The sequence below is a fragment of the Mustela lutreola genome, chromosome 2, assembly GCF_030435805.1.
Source record: "Mustela lutreola isolate mMusLut2 chromosome 2, mMusLut2.pri, whole genome shotgun sequence".
NCBI classification, from domain to species: domain Eukaryota; kingdom Metazoa; phylum Chordata; class Mammalia; order Carnivora; family Mustelidae; genus Mustela; species Mustela lutreola.
Window position 1 is genome coordinate 32134110 of NC_081291.1, and position 18175 is coordinate 32152284.

Here is an 18175-nt window from a genome sequence, read left to right on the forward strand (position 1 = left end):
TGTATGTGAACAGTTTTGCCCACCCAAGTGTCTTAAAGGAAACAGCTCTCATAATGTCAGAAGCTGTGTCAATTCCGCAAGGGTTGGATCTTTGTATTTCTTGTTTACTCTTGCCCAGAGGTGATAAAAGTGGGACCCTTAGCGAATACTTTTGAAGGAGGGAATGAAGCTCTAACCAGTGACATGTCATTGTGTTGGTTAGAGACTAGGATCTGGAGTAAACTAGATTTCACCTTTAAGTCCAGACCCATCTCTTGCCAGCTGTGCCACCTTGGCTGAGTTACTTAATCATTCCATGCCTGTTTCTTCATTTGTAAAAGCGGGCTAATAATAGTACCTCTACTGCAGGGTTGTTGCAAAGATTACATAACATAAAGCCATAAAGCGTGTAAAGAGCTGAGTACACTGTGTAGCCCAGTGAGTGCGCAATAAATGTGTGATGCAGTGACTATTGTTATCATACTGCATTTTAAACATTTGTTTGACGTTTTACTTTAGAAGCACTCAGACAAACAAACAACTGAGGAGAAACGGTTGTTTAACTTGAGGCATCGCTCTGAATTGTGGCTACGCAGGGTGTTATCTGCCAACCACATCTGTTTGCACACGGTTGTGGAGACTGTGCTTTGAGTACCTTGCTCAGGTGTGTTGACCAGTTTGCCTTGGAAGGACAAGGAATGCAGCTGCACAGTCTAAAGAAGTACAACTGAGATAAGAGAACACATGAAGCTTTCTGGTGAAGGTATTGCCCATTAGCTCCTAGAGTTTTTTGAAGCAGAAATGAGCTAACAGTCAGAACGAACTTGAGATACTTAAATATTTCCTAGTAGTAATAAACTGCACCTAATCTGTTTACACAGAAAAAGCCTTTGTAACATTAGGAGAGATTAGGAGTTGAAGTAATTAACCAGCAGTCAGCACTCCTCTTTCTTTCTCCCCTTAGTGTGCCTTAAGTCTCTCCCCTCCCCATACCCACCTGGAGACAGCAGCTGTACGAGTGAGTTTCCTGCATGAATGGGAGGACTACTGGAAATGGTTATAGAGCTAAAAATGTGTGATACTCAGGGAAGTCGGCGTTACGACCAAAAGAACAACTGGCACTTTGATGACCTAGTCTGATCCAGCTGTCTCCCAGGTCAGACCAAGTGCCGTCAATTAGGAAGCCTCTAATATTTGTGGAATGAGTGGAGGCCTGAACGAATCTGATTGATTTGAGCTGTTTTCACAGGCCTCGATGAGAACATTAAACTGACATGTGTACTAGTGCAATAGCATCTTTTCAGACACAAGGGAAGATTTATCTTTATTTTTATTTCACTTTAAATATAGCTGCCTTTGGGGAAAGCTTTAATTTACTTGAGTGTAAGGAGTGAGTAGTTTTAGGCATTTATGCCTGGTTCTCATCATTCTTGGAACCATATTTTTAATTCCTGGGTGACTTGAATTATTGACAACTTAGTATTTATGCCTTGCCTGTTTGTTATGTTTTTTTGTTTTTTGTTTGTTTGTTTTGTTTTTTTCCCATATGGAGGAACCAATGTTTTAGAATTTATAGGACATTTCTCTAAAATGGGGGGAAGTCTTCAGGATGAAGGCTTCTTCGGCATCTTTTTTGATGTCTCAGAGGTACCTAGATTTCAGAAGTCCCAAGTGTATGTTCCTCATTCGCAGACCTGGCATTCTTCCAGAATTCCTTTTCAGAGACTGGTACCACTGGTGCCACTCATCCATCCTGTTCTACGGGACAGGAGACATGGCGTCATTCTCTACATCACTCTTGTGTCCAGGCCATTACCAAGTTATGGCGACAGTTCCTTCTAAATGTCGCAGAATCTTCTCTGTGCCATCACCTTGCCATCCCCAACTCCAGACTACTCCGTGTCTCTCAGCTGTACTATTGCAAACAGATCCTGTCTGGTTTTCTCAGTTCTGCTTTGAACCATGAACCTCCCTTCTCCACACTGTAGTCTGAGCAGTGCTGAAAATAATAGTGAACAGTCCGATCATACTCTTGCAGTAAGCACTTCCAAATGGCAGAGTAAGGACCCCTGAAAATCTCTCCTCCATAAAAATGGTGAGAACACTGTCAAGAATTGTCGAAATTAACTTTGTCAGCATTCTGAAAATTAAGACTGGAGGGATATGTTGATTTCTTACACAAGAAAGAAAGTGGAGTCTCTGTAAATGCAGCAGACTCTGGGGGAGTGTAATTCACTCTATTTCAAACCCCACCACCAACTCCATAGTAACTTTGAAAACCAACTGCCCTACAACTATGATAACTGTGAAAACCAGCAGCCTAGAAGCTACCAGAAGGGATAGAAGGGGTTTGGAACTCCCCCCAAAGTCCTATTCCCAGGCATTTGTCACTCTTTAAACCGTGTACTAGCTCCCTAAAAAGTTCCATTCCCAGAACTTGCCTTTACTTGCGCAGGCTCAGGGTTCACTATGTGCCCTGCTTATTTAAAAAAAAAAAGAAAAGAAAATTAGCAGCATTTATTGACCATTGCAGTTGTCTGAGGTGGTGATACCAGTTGAGGCTCACTACAGCCTGACCAACAAACTAAGTGGGAAACACTGGGGAAAAGATGTCATTTGGGGGACCTGAGAAAGCACTAATCTCTTACTTCTGGCTGACCTTGAGGCTCTAGGCAAGTAGGAAGTGAAGGCTGGAGAAAAGTTGTAAAATGCTTGCTCGAGATCATTGAAGGTATGCTCCAGCATACACATAGAGCCCCTTGGCAAGGGCTGGGAGACTCACTGGTTCAACAAATTTTAAGGAAATCCCTGTCTAATAATTAGCTAACTGCACACAGACTTTTGCCCTCACCACACATAACAGAGAATATAGACTTTACAACAATTAGACCAGGTAAATCGCTAAACAAATGAACAAGGGCAGGTGGATATGATTTCCAGAGTTGCCACATTATATTATTTGTCTAGTCTTCAACAAAAAATTACAAGAATTTTAGAGAAACAGCAAAATATGGCCCACATGCAGCAGCGGGGAGGTGGGGGTGGGGTGGGATACAAATTGGAGTCATGTCAAAGCAAAGCTTTTTTATATATTGTTAAAATTAAGTTGGTTTTACTCCATTGTTTGAAGTTGTTAGTTGTAATCCCCAAGCCAGCCATTAATAATTTGGGACCAAAAGGTATACTAGGAAGGCACCCAGGTGGTTCCTTCAGTTAAGTGTGTGACTCTTGGTTTTAGCTCAGGTCATGGTCTCAGGGTTGTGAGATTGAGTCCTGCATTAGTCTCCATGCTGAGTGTGGAGCCTACTTGAGATTGTCTCTCTCCCTCTACCCTCCCCACCCTGCACTTGTTGTCTCTCAAAAAAAAAAAAAAATTACACAATTTAACACAAAAGGAGGTAATAATGGAGAAATGACAACAACAAAAGACTCAATACATTTAGAAAAAAATTAGAATCACAGACGTAAATCTTATCTTTCTAGTAATTATGCTAAATGTAAACAGATTGCTAATCAACAGAAATTGGCAGAAGATGATTTTTTTAAAAAAAATCCCTACAATATGCTAGCAACAGGAGACATACTTCAGGTTCGAAGTAAGAAATATGTTGTAAGTTAATGGAAAAAATACACCATGCAAACAGTAGTCAAAAAAGAACTAGACCAGGGATGCCTGGCTGACTTACTGAGAAGAGCATGCAGCTCTTGATCTTGGGGGTTGTGAGTTTGAGCCCCATGTTGGGTGTAGACATTAGCGAGAGAGTAAGAATGAACAAATGAACTAGAGTGGCATACAAATACCAGATAAAACAGAGTTTTAAAAAATGTCATTAGATATAAAAGAGGGCAGATAATCATGAATAGGTCAGTCCATCACCATAATAGAGATACATGTACCTAACAGCAGAGCCTCAAAATACATGAAGGAAAAAAACCTGACACCAAAAGGAGAAATGGACAATTTAACAATAGTAGCCGGAGAGTTTAATAACTCACTTACAGGAATGGATACAACAGCTAGGCAGAAAATCAACAAGGATATAGAAGACTTGAAAAACATAAACCACCTAGATTAACCAAGAACAGCAGAATACACATTCTTCTCAAATGTGCATGAAATATTTTCCAGGACCATCTGTAGGTAGCCTCAGGAAATGTAGAAAGACTGAAATCATGTAAATACAAAGTATGGTTTCTAACCACAGAGAAGTAAAATTAGAAATTAACAACAGAAGGAAATTTGGGAAATGCACAGTTAAGCCAACTACACTCCTAAATAAGCAGTGGGTCACAGAAGAAATCACAAGATAAATTTAGAAAATACTTTGAAGTTAATGAAAATGAAATACAATGTATCAGAACTTTTGCACCACAGCTAAAGCAGTTCTTAAGGGTAAACTTAAAGCTGTAAACCTCTCTCTTAAAAAAGAAGATCTCAAATCATTCTTTTAACCTATCTTAAGAAACTAGAGAAAGGAGCAAAGTGAGCATAACGCAAGCAGAAGGAAGAAAATAACAAAGATTAGAGTGTAAATAGATGACCTAGAGAACAGAAAAAAAAAAAGATAAAATCAGTGACGCCAAAAGCTGATACTTCAACAAGATCGGAGGGCTTTGATTTTGATAAAATTGGCAGACCTTTAGCTAGATTTCACCATAGTATTCCTCCTACTAAAATCAGGAATTAGATGACCTCACAGAACAGAAAGGGGTTATAAAAGAATACCGTGAACAACTATGTTTCAACACATTGGATAACTTAGATGAAATGGACAAATTCCTAGAAAGACACTACCAAACTACCAACACTGACTCAAGAAGAATCAGAAGATCCAAATAGGCCTAGTACAAGAATTTGAATTCATAACTTTAAAACTTGTCACAAAGAAAAGCCTGGGGCCCGGATGGTTTGACTGGTGAATTTTACTAAATGTATAAAGCATTAACACCCATCCTGCACAAACTTTTCTAAAAAATAGGAAAAGAGGGAACACTTCTCAACTCTTTATGAGACCGGTACCCTGATAACCGAAACCAAAGACTGAAACTACAGACTAATATACTCATTGTATAGTATATAGTATACTTTATTATAATTTACAATGCACATATACTTAGTCTAAACTTGAGTAATATACATTTGAGCAAGTATGCTCAAGATGCAATTGATAGATGGACAGATAAAAAATCTGAATTATGTTTTGAATAATTTCTCCAGTGTTGGTAACATTATTCAGCTTTTGGTCCAAAGTATATGATGCTCTATTTTCAGCACATCTCAAACATTTATGTAAACCATCTGAGAATCTTGTTAAAAAGCAGACTCTGGTTTGGTTGGTCTGGGTCAGGGCCTGAAATTCTGTAATTCTAACCAGGTTCTTGGTGATGTGGAGAGTATGGTCCATGGGTCATACTTAAGCTGCAGGGGGCTTTGGGGGTGAACATAGAGTTGTATGTACTTTCTTTTTCATTGTGATCATTAAGGTAGAGGATTTATAACCATCTTCTCTCTAACTTGATGAATCTCAACCAAACTTGACATTTATTAAAAGTCTCTGTCTTTCATTGTCTATTAAAAGTCAACCTTCTGGGACATGTTTTTTGGTAAGATATTTAAAGACTTTATAAATACGAGCTAATTATGTTTTATAGTATCCCCTTAAGGTACTTAGGAAAGATACGGATCTCTAGTTTGCTATATTCATCACAGCCACATGGCTGTTGAATAATACTCCGCTATACTGTAAAGCAAATATCATGCTTAACATGCTAGCTGAAGGCTAGCCATTTAATTTCAGCTTTCACATGTTCATGGCTAGTATGTAGAAAGACCATTGATTTTTGTGTGTTGTTTTTGTATATAGGCAAAATATTTGTAATTTATAAATAAAATTTATATGTTGAAACCTAATCCCCAAAGTAAGTGGCTGAGACCGGTACCCTGATAACCGAAACCAAAGACTGAAACTACAGACTAATATACTTGGCCTTTGGGAAGTAATTAGGTCATGAGAATTGGAAACTCCATGGGATTAATGCCCTCATATGAGAGGCTCCAGAGAGCTCCCTCCCCCTGTTCATATGGGGTACATACGGAAAAGAGGACTGTGAGCCAGGAAACAGTTTTTCACCAGACACGGAATGCGCTGGCACCTTAATCTTGGACATTACAGCCTCTGAGAAGTAAGTGTTTGTTGTTTATAAACCACCTAGTCTATGGTGTTTTGTTCTAGCAGCCCAAACAGACTAAAGCAATTGTGTATCCTGTCATCTTGCTAAACTGGTAAATTCTAGGAGGTTTTCTGTAGGTTCCTGGGTCATCTGCAGATAGAGACAGCTTTATTTCTTCTTTTCCAATCTGTATGCCTTTTAATTCCCTTTCTTGCCTTATTTCTCTGTCTAGAACTTGCAGTATTATGCTAGATAACAATGGCGAGGGGCACCTGGGTGGCTCAGTCGGTTAAGCATCTGCCTTCAGCTCAGGTCATGATCCGGGAGTCCCAGGATTGAGCACTGCACTGGGTTCCCTGCTCAGTGGGGAGTCTGCTTTTCCTTCTCTCCTTCCCCCTGCTCTCCTGCTCTCTCTCTCTCTCAAATAAATAAATGAAAAATCTTAAAAAAATGAATAGCAGTGGTGAGAGTGGATATCCTTGCTTTGTTTCTGAGCTTAGGAAGAAAGCATATGATCTTTCTTCATTAAGTATGGTATTAGTTGTAGGTGTTTTTTGGTAAATGTTGTTTGTCGAGTTAAGGAAATCCTTTCTATTCCTAGTTATGAATAGCGGTGGTTATACATGAGTGAGGTGAATATGAGGTGGTGGTTGTTTATCCTAAAAATTTCTGCATCATTTATGATGGTATGATTTTTTTCCTTAGTCTGTTAATGTTCTAATTGCATTGTTCAATTATGGATTATTTGAAATGTCTTTTTAGTTTCCATGTATTGGGAAATTTTAATGTTATCTTTCTTTTACTGATTTCTGATTAGATTCCATCATGGACAAAGAACATACGTGGTATGATTTCAGATCTTTTGAATTTGTTGAGGTTGGTTTCTGGTCCAGGGTATAGTCTGTATAAGGCCAACCATTTAAAAACAGGTCAGTAGGCAGTGCTATTCCATAGTTAAAGCTGTACTTAGTTACAAGAGAGCCATGGATTTTCTGCATATAAGATACTGGCAGATAAAGTGTTGTTGTATTGACTGCCTTTTGAACAAAAGGAGGAATGGTATTGAGTCATGAAATAATAATGATGGTAAAATCAACAGTACTCTTTATTGAGTCCTTATATATATTCTCCTTAACTGTATTTAGAATAGAGTTAAACATTTCAATGAGTTGTCTAATTTAACCCAACAATCTGTGGAGACAGATACCATTGTTTGGAGGTTAAGTACTTCTCTTGAGATTACAGTACCAGCAAAGGGGTAGCCTCTGTTTTAGCCCACATCTTACCCATGGGCTACAAGCTTAGCTGAATGGCAGTGTTGCAAATCAGATTCAGTAAGGATTTTGGCAGGCATCTCCAGATTTAGAACATGTGGCATTTCAGGCTTGGGTTCTGATTTGAAAGGTCAGAATTTACTGACAGTATTTTGAGTAGCTTAAGGTACACATAAGACAGCTTGTCATGGGTACTGTCCAGTTGGTCACCCTTGTAGCCTGACGTGACTTCCCTAACGCAGATTTCCTAGGATTTTGCTATTTGCCTCCTCTCTTCTGTCTCAGGCACTGTATCTCACTTCCAGTACAAGCAGTGACAACATTAGCACTTGTGTGACTTTTATCTGTGGAGGGTCACTGTAAGGCTGGCCACTCATAGTGATTCAAAATATTAGGACCATTTTCTTTGATCTAACTCTTTGGGCCTCTGCTGTTTGGTTCATTACTTGTTGACTTAAAACATGTCATTTTTCTTTTTTTTAATCCAGTCCTTATTGATTACTTTTACATAAGGCCCCAAACCACATATATCTTAGCAGGCTATTGATTGGCCTTTGTGTGCCTAGTTGGTTCCATTGTTTAACATCTTATGGTCAAAGGAAGTCTCGTTTCCTTTAAGTTGGGAGAGGGTGTGGAAGTTAGAAATAAAATTCTGTTTTGTCATTTCCCAGTTGAGATATTAAAGCTCATTTAATAGCAAATAAAAACTTTTTTTAGATTATTGATATTACTTCTGATTATCTAGAATTGAGAGTTAGCATTTGAAATAAATTTGGGGCTGACTGTAGTAAAAGCTTAGTATTGCAGACCAGCCTTCCAGGTGTGTCAGGTTGTTTAGAAGTGTTTCATACACCAGCAGGGCTGAGTGTCTTAGTATCTAAGGAAACCCTTGAGGAGCAATGAGAGCAGACCATCCAGAGGTAGATTAAGCAGTCTGCTCTCTGATAGGTTGCCTTGGTTGACTTTGACTAAAGGCAGAAGAGCAGAAATATCCTGAGAGAGTTAGGGAGGGCACTGAATAATGGAGAGGCTTGTGTCCTGAGGTGGAGAAGAACATGTACTTTTGAAAGCCACCTTCAAATCCCGGCTCCTCTGTCTACTGACTCTGTGAGTTAAGGCAGGTAATCTTGTGCCTTTCTTGCTTTTTTTAAGTGTGGGGATACTAACCTTGAAAGGCAGGTAGTATTGTGACGATCAAATGACTTAATACTTAACGCTGTACTTGGAACATAGGAAGCATTCAGTACCTATAAACTTACTACTTTTGCCTTATGTATTAATGCTTCTTAGGATTTCTTGTTGTGATTTTTGTTCACTGATACCTATCCAGCACTCCAGTGGTGTCTAGGCGTCACAGGGATTCAATACATGCATGAATAAATGAATGATGTATATAGAGTATTTGCCATGATGCCTGTAAGTACTTAATACATAATACCATAAGAGGTGCCGGCTATAGATGGCAGAGATTGGAAGCAGTGACCAGTGTAGTTCACTGACAGTAAAAGTAGGAATAATTGGAATCAAAATAGATAAGGCAGACTTAGCACATGTCAGACACAGTTCTAAGAGCTTTATGTATACTAGCTTTATTCTTGTAACTACCCATTAAGTTAGCTACTAGCATCATCTCTGATTTATGAATGAGAATACCAAAGCAGGGGAACTTGCCCAAGGCCACACTCCTAGTGAGTGATGATGGCATTCGGATTTAAACTCGGGAAGTCTGATGAAGAGGGCTTGCTCAAATTATTAATTAATTAATTTTTTGATTAATTAATTAATCACCTGCTGTGTGCCAGGCACTATGCTGTGGCAGGTATGATACCTACCCTCGTGATGGAGCTTACCTCTTAGGGAAAGAGCCAAAACACAATAAGAAATAACTAATGAGTAAAGAGAAGAATTATCTGAAGATAATTCTGGCTGCTTCAAACAGGGGTGGTCAGGATAGGTCCTTCTGTTGGAATATAAGCTGAGATCTGGAGCCAGCCAGGCAAAGCATTCTGGACAGAGGGAACAGAATTAGCAAGGGCCCTGAGGTGGGACAGCAATTGGTTGGCATATTGGAATAATTGTCAAGGAGATGAGAATTCTGGAGTGGAAATTATAGGGTAAATAATATGTCTTGAGGTTGCAGAGGTCACACAAGGCCTTCTAAGCATTGGTTTTCATTCTGAGTACATTGGAGAACTACTAAGGTGTTAAGAAGACTGGGTGATTATTTTGATGGAAAAACATCACTGGTTGCTGTGGGGTGGGGGTTGGAATTGGTGGAAGGGAGCATAGCTAATGTTTAGATCTAAGGCCAGAGAGCAGAGATAGGGAAAATGATAAAAAATGGCTCACATTTTAAAATACTTTGTACTGTTGAGGCATTTTATATTTGTAGGTCCCTTCAACAACTTACGAGGTGGTTATAATTACTTGACCCATTTACAGGTGAGGAAATTGAGCTCGTAGGTGGCATGGCTGGGATCTGAATGCAGCCAGTCTGGCTCCAGAGGCTGTGCCTTTAACCATGAAGCTCTATTGTCTTTGCAAACAAAGTTCTTCCAGCAGTGTCTCCCATGGTCCATGTGTTCACGTTAGCTGCAGTGAGGAAGGAGCTGCGGACCCATCTTTGGTTTCCTTCCTTGGCCTCACACTGCACGCACAATCTCCTGAGGGCTTGACATGGCCCTCCAGAGCTTGTCTTCAGCCAGGTTTCCCCCATTTTCATTGCACAGACATTTTGTGTCTCAGTCTGTTGCATCAGCCCTTAGGGATCACTGTCTTCGATCTGTTTCCCCCCTGCCATTACCTAAGTTGATCTACACTCGTGCCAGTGACCTTTTCTACCATGTGGCTTCCTCACTTATCTTGCATTCTTTCTGGCTTGCAAAGGTATAGCTTAAACTCTGAAGCATGGGCCCTGACCCTCCACAGGGAGAGGGGTGCCAGCGAGCCTCTGCTGCTGCCCCGCTGCCTTTTGTCACTTACAGGGAGGAGTGTGTAGCCAGCAGTAGGAGCGTGAGACCACTGGAGAATTCAGCTCCCATTGTAAAATAGTCCCTATTTGTGTATGTATCAATCTTCTGTGAGTTTAATTACAGCTGGGGCCCTTGCAGCAGACACTGGTAGTATGTATATATTTTTGTGTTTTTGCTCACATTTATTGAGTGCTTACAACATGCTTAGCCCTGAGTGCTCCCCGTGGATAGTTCATTTAAACCTCAAAATAACACTCTGAAATATAGGTCCTGTTAACCGTATTTTACCATCGAGGAAACTGACGTTCAAATCGGTTAAATAATGGTGCCCGGGTGGCTCAGTGGGTTAAGCCTCTGTCTTTGGCTTGGGTCGTGATCTCAGGGTCCTGGGATCGAGCCCCATATCAGGCTCTCTGCTCAGCAGGGAGCCTGTTTCCCCCTCCTCCTCTGCCTGCCTCTCTGCCTACTTGTGATCTCTGTCTTTCAAATAAATAAATAAAATCTTCAAAGAGGTTAAATAATGTAAAACTGTGGTCAAACAGCCAATAAGAGGAAGAATAAGGACTTGAATCCAAGTAGTGACGCCACAACTGCCCTTAGCTACTGCGCTGACATACTAGCGAAAGAGAAATTGCTGATGTGCATGTTTGAGAATCGGACCCTGAAATGCATATTTTTTCCCAAAGTGGCCTCCAGGAATGGGATTGATATGTGTTCAAGGGAAACCTTCTCACTCTTGAATGTGTGTATCACTAAATGGTATGCCCAATTCTAGTGGATGACTCTGTCATTCAATGACATAAAGGCCTAATTATAACCTTGACTTATGATGGCCCCACAGGGACTTTAATATTTCACTTATTATTCATCAGGTAATATATGACACACATTATTTGCTGCTTCTTATTGGTCAAGTTAGGCATTATCAGGCACTGTCACTAGAGCAGGAAGCCAGACAAATACAGAACTTTTTCAAGGTTCACACGGCTAGATGGACTGTTAAAAATTGGGCATGGTGCATTGTGGCAAGGCTAAGAACTAAGGCATTGCTCTGGGAACATGTAACAGGGTCTGCCTAGCCAAGTCTCCAGGACCATGACCTCAAGGCTGAGAAGGAATGGAGTAAAGCAATAAGCCAGGTGATGATGTGGAGAAGGTGGTGGTTCCAGGCAGATGGAGCGGCAGGTACCTGGGTACTGTGACAGGAGAGAGCATGATGTGCTCCAGGAACATATCAAAGGCCGGAAGGGCCAGCTGCAAAGAGCCAGTGAGGAGAAAGGCAGGTTGAAGAAAGTCAAGGCCTCATCGGCCAGTTTTTATCCTAAGAGCAACTGGAAGCTACGGAAGAGTTCTCAGTGCTGGTTGTTAACTTCACAAGCACCCAGCGAGAGCTCATCTTCAGGATCTGTGCTGAGGAAGGCAAGGAGTCATCTGTCAGGCAGGACTTACAGAGTTGTCTGCATGTAACTTACGTTCATAAGTCATAAATCAGTGAGTGAAGGGCTGCAGAGGGATAATGAATGGTGTGAGTAAGAGCACAGCAGAGAGGGCACTGGAACTGGTTCTTACTAAATGTGGGAGTTCCAGGAGGAAGAGGGGAACGCTTTGCATGCTACAGGAACTGTTCTGGCCAAAAAATAGGATTGTGGGAAGACAAGGCAGGCTCTGAGAAGGCCAGGCAGTCGTGAGACTGGAGCAGGTTGCCTCAGGCCAGAGCAATGGGAGAAGCCAGAGTGCTGGGGCCTTGGTTGAGGAGGGGTTAGTCAGAGATCCCAACCCTATCTTGGAACCAGCAGAGGTCTTCAAGGAGAGGAACAGCTTTGATGCTTTATAGGTTTATAGCTTTGGCAGTTGGGTAGAGGAGCCTGAAAAGGGAAGAAACTCGATTCTGTGAGGACACCTGTCCTGGTGTGTGGTGGCCACCACCATGGGTATCGGCAGTGGGAGTGACATGGAGGAGGCAGATTTAGGCAGTGTTGCTGGGAGAACATTGGTAACAGCCAGGGCACAGGAGCCCCACACATCTGGGTTCAAATTTCAACTCTGCTACTTACTAACTTACAAGGTCTTAATGTTTGTGTACCTTGGTTTTCTGAGCAGTAGTGTGGGTGTGTGACTCCTGTCTCACAGGCTGGGAAGGGGTCTGTTGCTTGAGTGCTGTCTAAGGCCTCCTAGAGCTTTGCATGTATTAACTATTGTTGGTTTTTTTTTTTTTTTAGGATTTTTTTTTTATTTATTAGAGAGTGTGAGTGCATGAGCAGGGGGAAAGGCAGAGGGAGAGGAAGAAGCAAAATCCCTGCTGAGCAGGGAGCCTGATACAGGACTTGATCCCAGGACCCTGGCTGGGATCATGACCTGATCTGAAGGTACTTAACTGACTGAGCCACCCAGGTGCCCTATGTTAACTCTCTTAATCTTTCAGACCTGTGAAGTGCCCAGTAAATTAGGTACTGTTTATCATTACCGTTTGACACATGAAGTTCGAAGAGCTTATAGACTTGCCCAAGGACACACTGGATTTAGAGTGATGGGAGTGATCCTCTCTGTTAGCCACTCTGCTTATGATATTTGTGATGGAGAGTAACTAATTGGGGGGTGGAAGAGGTGGAGCCCCTTGACAAGAAGACAGCTGAACCAGACCTGACAGTGTGTGAATGTACTAGGTATCTGATGAAGAGAAAGGGCAGAGCCTAGCTGAAAGTAGCTTTCTGGGTCTAGGAGAGAGTGGAGGACAGTGTGCCCGGAGCAGAGTGAGCCAAGGAGAGAGGAGCAAGGAGGGAATCAGGGTACAAGTGAGAGGGAGGTGGATGAATATCTGGCAGGGCCCTGGGGACTGAGGTAAGGGCCAAGATTTTATTCCTAGAGGAGTGGGAAGCCACCAGAGAAATGTTAATAGTAGTGATGTGGTCTACTGGAGAACTTCAGAGAGTCACTCTGGCAGCCATGCAGAAGAGACTGTAGACCAGCTGATAGATGGACTTCTTCCAGAGCCGGTCAGAAAGGTACTGATGGAAGGCTCTACAGCAGTGGCGTAGATAATAGAAGTGGATGCAGATTTTAGAGTAGAGCCGAGCAGACATGCTGGTGTCCTGAAAATCATGAGGGAAGGGGGAGTCAGAGGTGACACCAGGGTTTTTAGTTTTGAACAGTCAAGGAGAATGGATAATCATTTACCCAAGAGAGGGAAAGTTTTGTGGGGCAGGAACAGGGCAGGGTAGAAAGTGGAGTTCTATTGGACATGCTTCTTCCTTTTGAGATGTATACAAGATGTCCAGATGGCAGTGTCTAGTAGGCAGTTGGATATATGAGTCTAGACAGAGCTCAGGAGCCATCTGGGCTAGAGACGGAAATGTAGGAGTCTTTGGCATGTGGGGATTGGGGAGCATGGGAGAAGGGAGACACTCAGGGTACTGCAAAGGTAGAATGCTTTGTTTACAAAACACATGTTCTATTGTTGGACTCAGTTCTCAGAATGGGGATAGTAGCACCAAAGTAACTGAATACATTCCCTCCTGCTTAGGGTCTGGTTTCGGCAAAGAGCATTCATTCTACGTTTGCCTGTGGAGGTTCTGCATACATGCTCATGTGTCCATGTGCTTAAACCCAGCCTTTCCCAGTGTGTTGGCCTGGGGTCTCCAAAGTACATGATGGCCTAAATGTGGGTGCTGGGCTACTTGCTAAATGGAAGATTGGAGTGACCTGAATCCTGAAAAAGATTTAGGGCTTACACACAATAAAATCCATTCTTTCAAACTGCTTCAGAGTCCATGGAGCCAGGTACAATTTAAAAACTTCTCATTATTTTGAAGTATATAATAGACTAAGTTGTATGTTTACAGTATATTTTATGAACTTTAAAAAAAATTCAATAATAACTAATTTTTATCAATTCTATTTCTTATTTCTTTTTTTTTTTTCTTCAGAGTAATTCAGTCTTTTACCTCCTTGCATTTGGGCAAGTTTTTTATGTTAATTTGTAGATAGGCTGATTATAAACTTACGCTTTAAAAATATTCAGAAACATACATACTGTCTCTCACAAAAATTTCATTTTCTCTGTTGCCACAACATTCCACATTCTGTTCCTGTTGCTAAGGCCTCTGGAATGTCCCAGTACAGAAAAAGGATATAGAACTCTTTTTTTTTTTTTTTCTCCTAAAGACATTTTATTTAAATTATTTTGTATCTTCTAGCTTACTTCCAAATATGGATCTCTGAAAGTAAAGAATTTAGAAAGCTAAAATTAAAGTTGCTTTAGATTTTCATAGCTGGAACCTGATTTCTGAGGGTAACATGAATTGGATTTAAGTGTGCCGTGTTTCTTTCCATGGGGATTGTGTGTGTGTATCGTGCACGTGTGTGAACACAACACAACACACACCAATGCACGCACACACACATGCACGCAGGCAGGCTTTTTAGGGAGTGTGATACGCTGGTGAGATACTAAGAACTGAGCTCATGGAGCACATCTGATTTTGAGTCCTGGTTATGCTTTCTTGGTGGGTGATAGTGGACAAGTTTATGTCTCTATCAGTAAAAGGAGGATTTTATTGTAGGAAAGACCATATAAAAAGTCTTTAGCACAGGGCCTGGTATATAGCTGTCGCTCAGTAAAGGCCAACTGTTCATCCTCATCATTGATTGCACACGGTCTTAAGTTATTGAGGAAATTGAAGTTTTTCCAGAAGTATAGATTCCTGGTCCCTTACAGAATGAACCCTACCTTCTTATTTTTACTAGTGTTTCTGAATCTCACAAAAGGAAGAAAGGAATCACAGCAAAAAAGAACAGTTTTCCATATAAAGGTTATTGTTGCTGGTTGAATTGCTATTACTTGAATGGATTGGTACAATTCTTAATTTTCTAAAGTTGTTTTATTTATAAAGGGGTTGGAGGGGGCTCGTTCCCCAAAGTATTGGTTTCAGGGAAAGTGATATATTTAAACAGCATTGCTTAACATTGAGTGCTGTGGGAAACCACACAAAACCAGCACATTGCCTAAATCTAAAGTGAGACCACTTAATTTAATGCTGTTTTAACTACCATTTAATTAATAAAACTAATTGAGTCAATTTCATTAATTAAACTGTTGATTTGATATTTATAGACATTTCATACTTCACAGCTGTAAATTATGAATGCTGTGTCCTGTAATTCAGATTTTCTCTCTTAATTGGTCTTGTATTGGAGGCATTTAGCACAGGGTATATGGAACTTAAAGGGAACTACTTACATTTTATTTTTAAAATGAACTGTCATGTCAAGAAATTGTAGCCATGGAAAATGGCTTATTACGTGTTGATCATTGCAGGGATATAACCTTTCCTTTTCTCCCACATGTACTATTTTTAACTAAATGTGGGCATGCTTTCAAGGAAAATAGCACCTTGTTTGGTTCTTATTTTTCATTAAATTATTAAGCTTAGTCACAGAAGTCCATAGTCTACTAGATAGAAGCTTCTTGCATTATCTAATCAGTTTATCAGAGGTGTTCAGCTCTAACATTCCAACTTAATGGAGGTGGAAACTGGAAGGAATTTCTAGAAATCAGGTTCTTCTGATCTTCAGGGGACCAGATCCAAGCCATTGTTGTGAGTCAGAATGGAATCCTGGCTACTGACGTAGACAAAGTACTTCTTCATCTCTCTGTGAATCAGTTTCCTCCTTTTTTAGAGGGGTTGTAATGGTATCGACTTAGGTAGTTGTGAGAAAAGAATGAGATCATAGCACCTAGAAACTGTTCAGTGCTGCCATTGCGTCCCAGAAGCTTGTTGGTCCCTGGTATATTTCAAATTTATAGCCTGCAATCTGTGCAATTCAGTGTAATAAAAACTGTTTAAGAAAATCTGAGCTATATCTATGTGTAGATATTAGATCAGTCATTGATGCTTTGAGACTATGATCACTTTACATCTCCTCAGGGCATTTTCTTTTTTCCTGTAAAACTACCATGATCACCCAAGCTGGAGAAAATGTGAAATCAGATCTTACAGGAAATAAAACAGATGCCAATTAGTTTTGGATCTTTTTTCCCCTTTAAACTTGGTATTTGGTCTACTAAACTATTTGTCTAATTGAAATGTGCTAATTATCCATTCATTGCAGATATTCTAGACAGTGTACAATACTTAAAATCAGCAATTGTCTTTTTTTTTTTTTTTTTTTTTTTTTAAATCTCTGTGCCAACGTGGGGCTTGAATTCACGACCTAGACAGAGACCAAGGGTCTCATGCTCTACTGACTCAGGCAGCCAGGCACCCCTAAATTCACCAATTTTGAAATATTTAAGAGATTAGATTCTGAATCTGAAATGTTAGCACTGTTCCCTACCTAGATTATTGTTAAGTGATTATTCATGGTTAGGACTTGTTAGTTAACCACGTATTACCAAATATCAAGTCACACTCAGTTTCTGTGTACATGCAGATAGTTTAGTTTCACATTTGTATTTTAATTAACTTCTTAACCATAAAGAGTCTAACTTGTATCTTGCCCTATTCTAGTGACTGAACTGAGATTAATGTGTGAAATACTGTTTTTGTACCAAAGTTCCATGAGTTCAGGGACATCAGTATGTGAGCAAAAGGACTAGAGGTTCTTGTGACCTGAAAAAAGAGTATAAAAATAATTTTTTTTATATTACATGCTGACCAGACCAGCAGTTTTACTCTTCAGTGAAACCTCTGCTTCCTTTCTTAACTGTTCCATAGAACTCAGAAACCAGATGGCTGGAATAGAATGCATAGTTAAACAAAACCATTAGATGATACAGCTTTATGAATTGCTAAGCATTTTACGTGGTACAGGTTCTTACCCATAACCCTTGGTGGAGTTCATCTAAAGTTGCTTTATTGTGTAAGTGTATTCATTGTTTGCATTTTAATAGATTTGTCTCTTTCACCTCATACTGATGATTTTGGGTGTGTTTTATTTTAACTTTCTGAACAGTGTTTCTGTAAGCCTGATTTGATTTCTCTCTTAATAGTTATGGTGGCACATCAGTTACTTTTAAATGTCACTGGAGTAGTATTTAAACTGGTGTACTTCATCTTAAGGCAGGAGCTTTAGAAAGTATTGCGAGCTAAATGGTTTCATATTAATCAGAACCAGATGAGTGATACTCTCTTACTTTGTTGCAGACATGCCAATATTTGGTCTGTGTCCAGCCCACGATGATTTCTACTTGGTGGTGTGTAACGACTGTAATCAGGTTGTCAAACCGCAGGCATTTCAATCACATTACGGTAAGTGCTTAACCATTTAAAAATCATTATTAGAGGGTAAAAGGTAAAGCAGGATTAAACTGAAGGCCAGTGACAGCATGGATAGGCTATAATATTCATCCCTCTGTCAGGAGCTAGGCTTTCTAATTGATCAAATGGGTTAATGCCTATCAGATGTTGGATGTTTTCTGAATTTTATTAAAAGTGATGTGTATTTTCTAATTTATTGAAGTTACACAAGGAAAAATATATTTTATAAAATCTCTTTTGAAATATTGAGTCAGCATAGTGAAAGGTTTATTTCCTTCCAGACCTCATGGTTGTGAATTTAGTGGTTGGTAAAATTATATATACACAGTGTGGATACATGTCTTCTTGATTTTGAAACTTCCAAGTTCAGTAGTTCTAAATCCAGCTTGACATCATGTTCAGTTTGTGAATGAGATGAAACTATCACATCTTTTCCATTAAAATGCACATGTACTTAGAAATGAAGCAGTGTGTCTTTGGAGATTTCATGAACCCCTGAGCCATCCCTGGGCTTCTAGGCTCT

At 40.2% G+C, this 18175-nt stretch overlaps 1 protein-coding gene across 3 annotated transcripts in view; it reads left to right on the plus strand.

Annotated features, from left to right (window-relative positions):
• The window catches only part of ATXN7 (ataxin 7), a 138000-nt gene that overhangs the window by 70404 nt on the left and 49421 nt on the right, over positions 1–18175 (plus strand). For all 3 annotated transcript variants that reach the window (XM_059161416.1, XM_059161419.1, XM_059161417.1), the window contains one exon: positions 17539–17643. In XM_059161416.1, coding sequence (XP_059017399.1) covers positions 17539–17643 — 105 coding nt within the window. The remainder of the gene's footprint in view (positions 1–17538; positions 17644–18175) is intronic.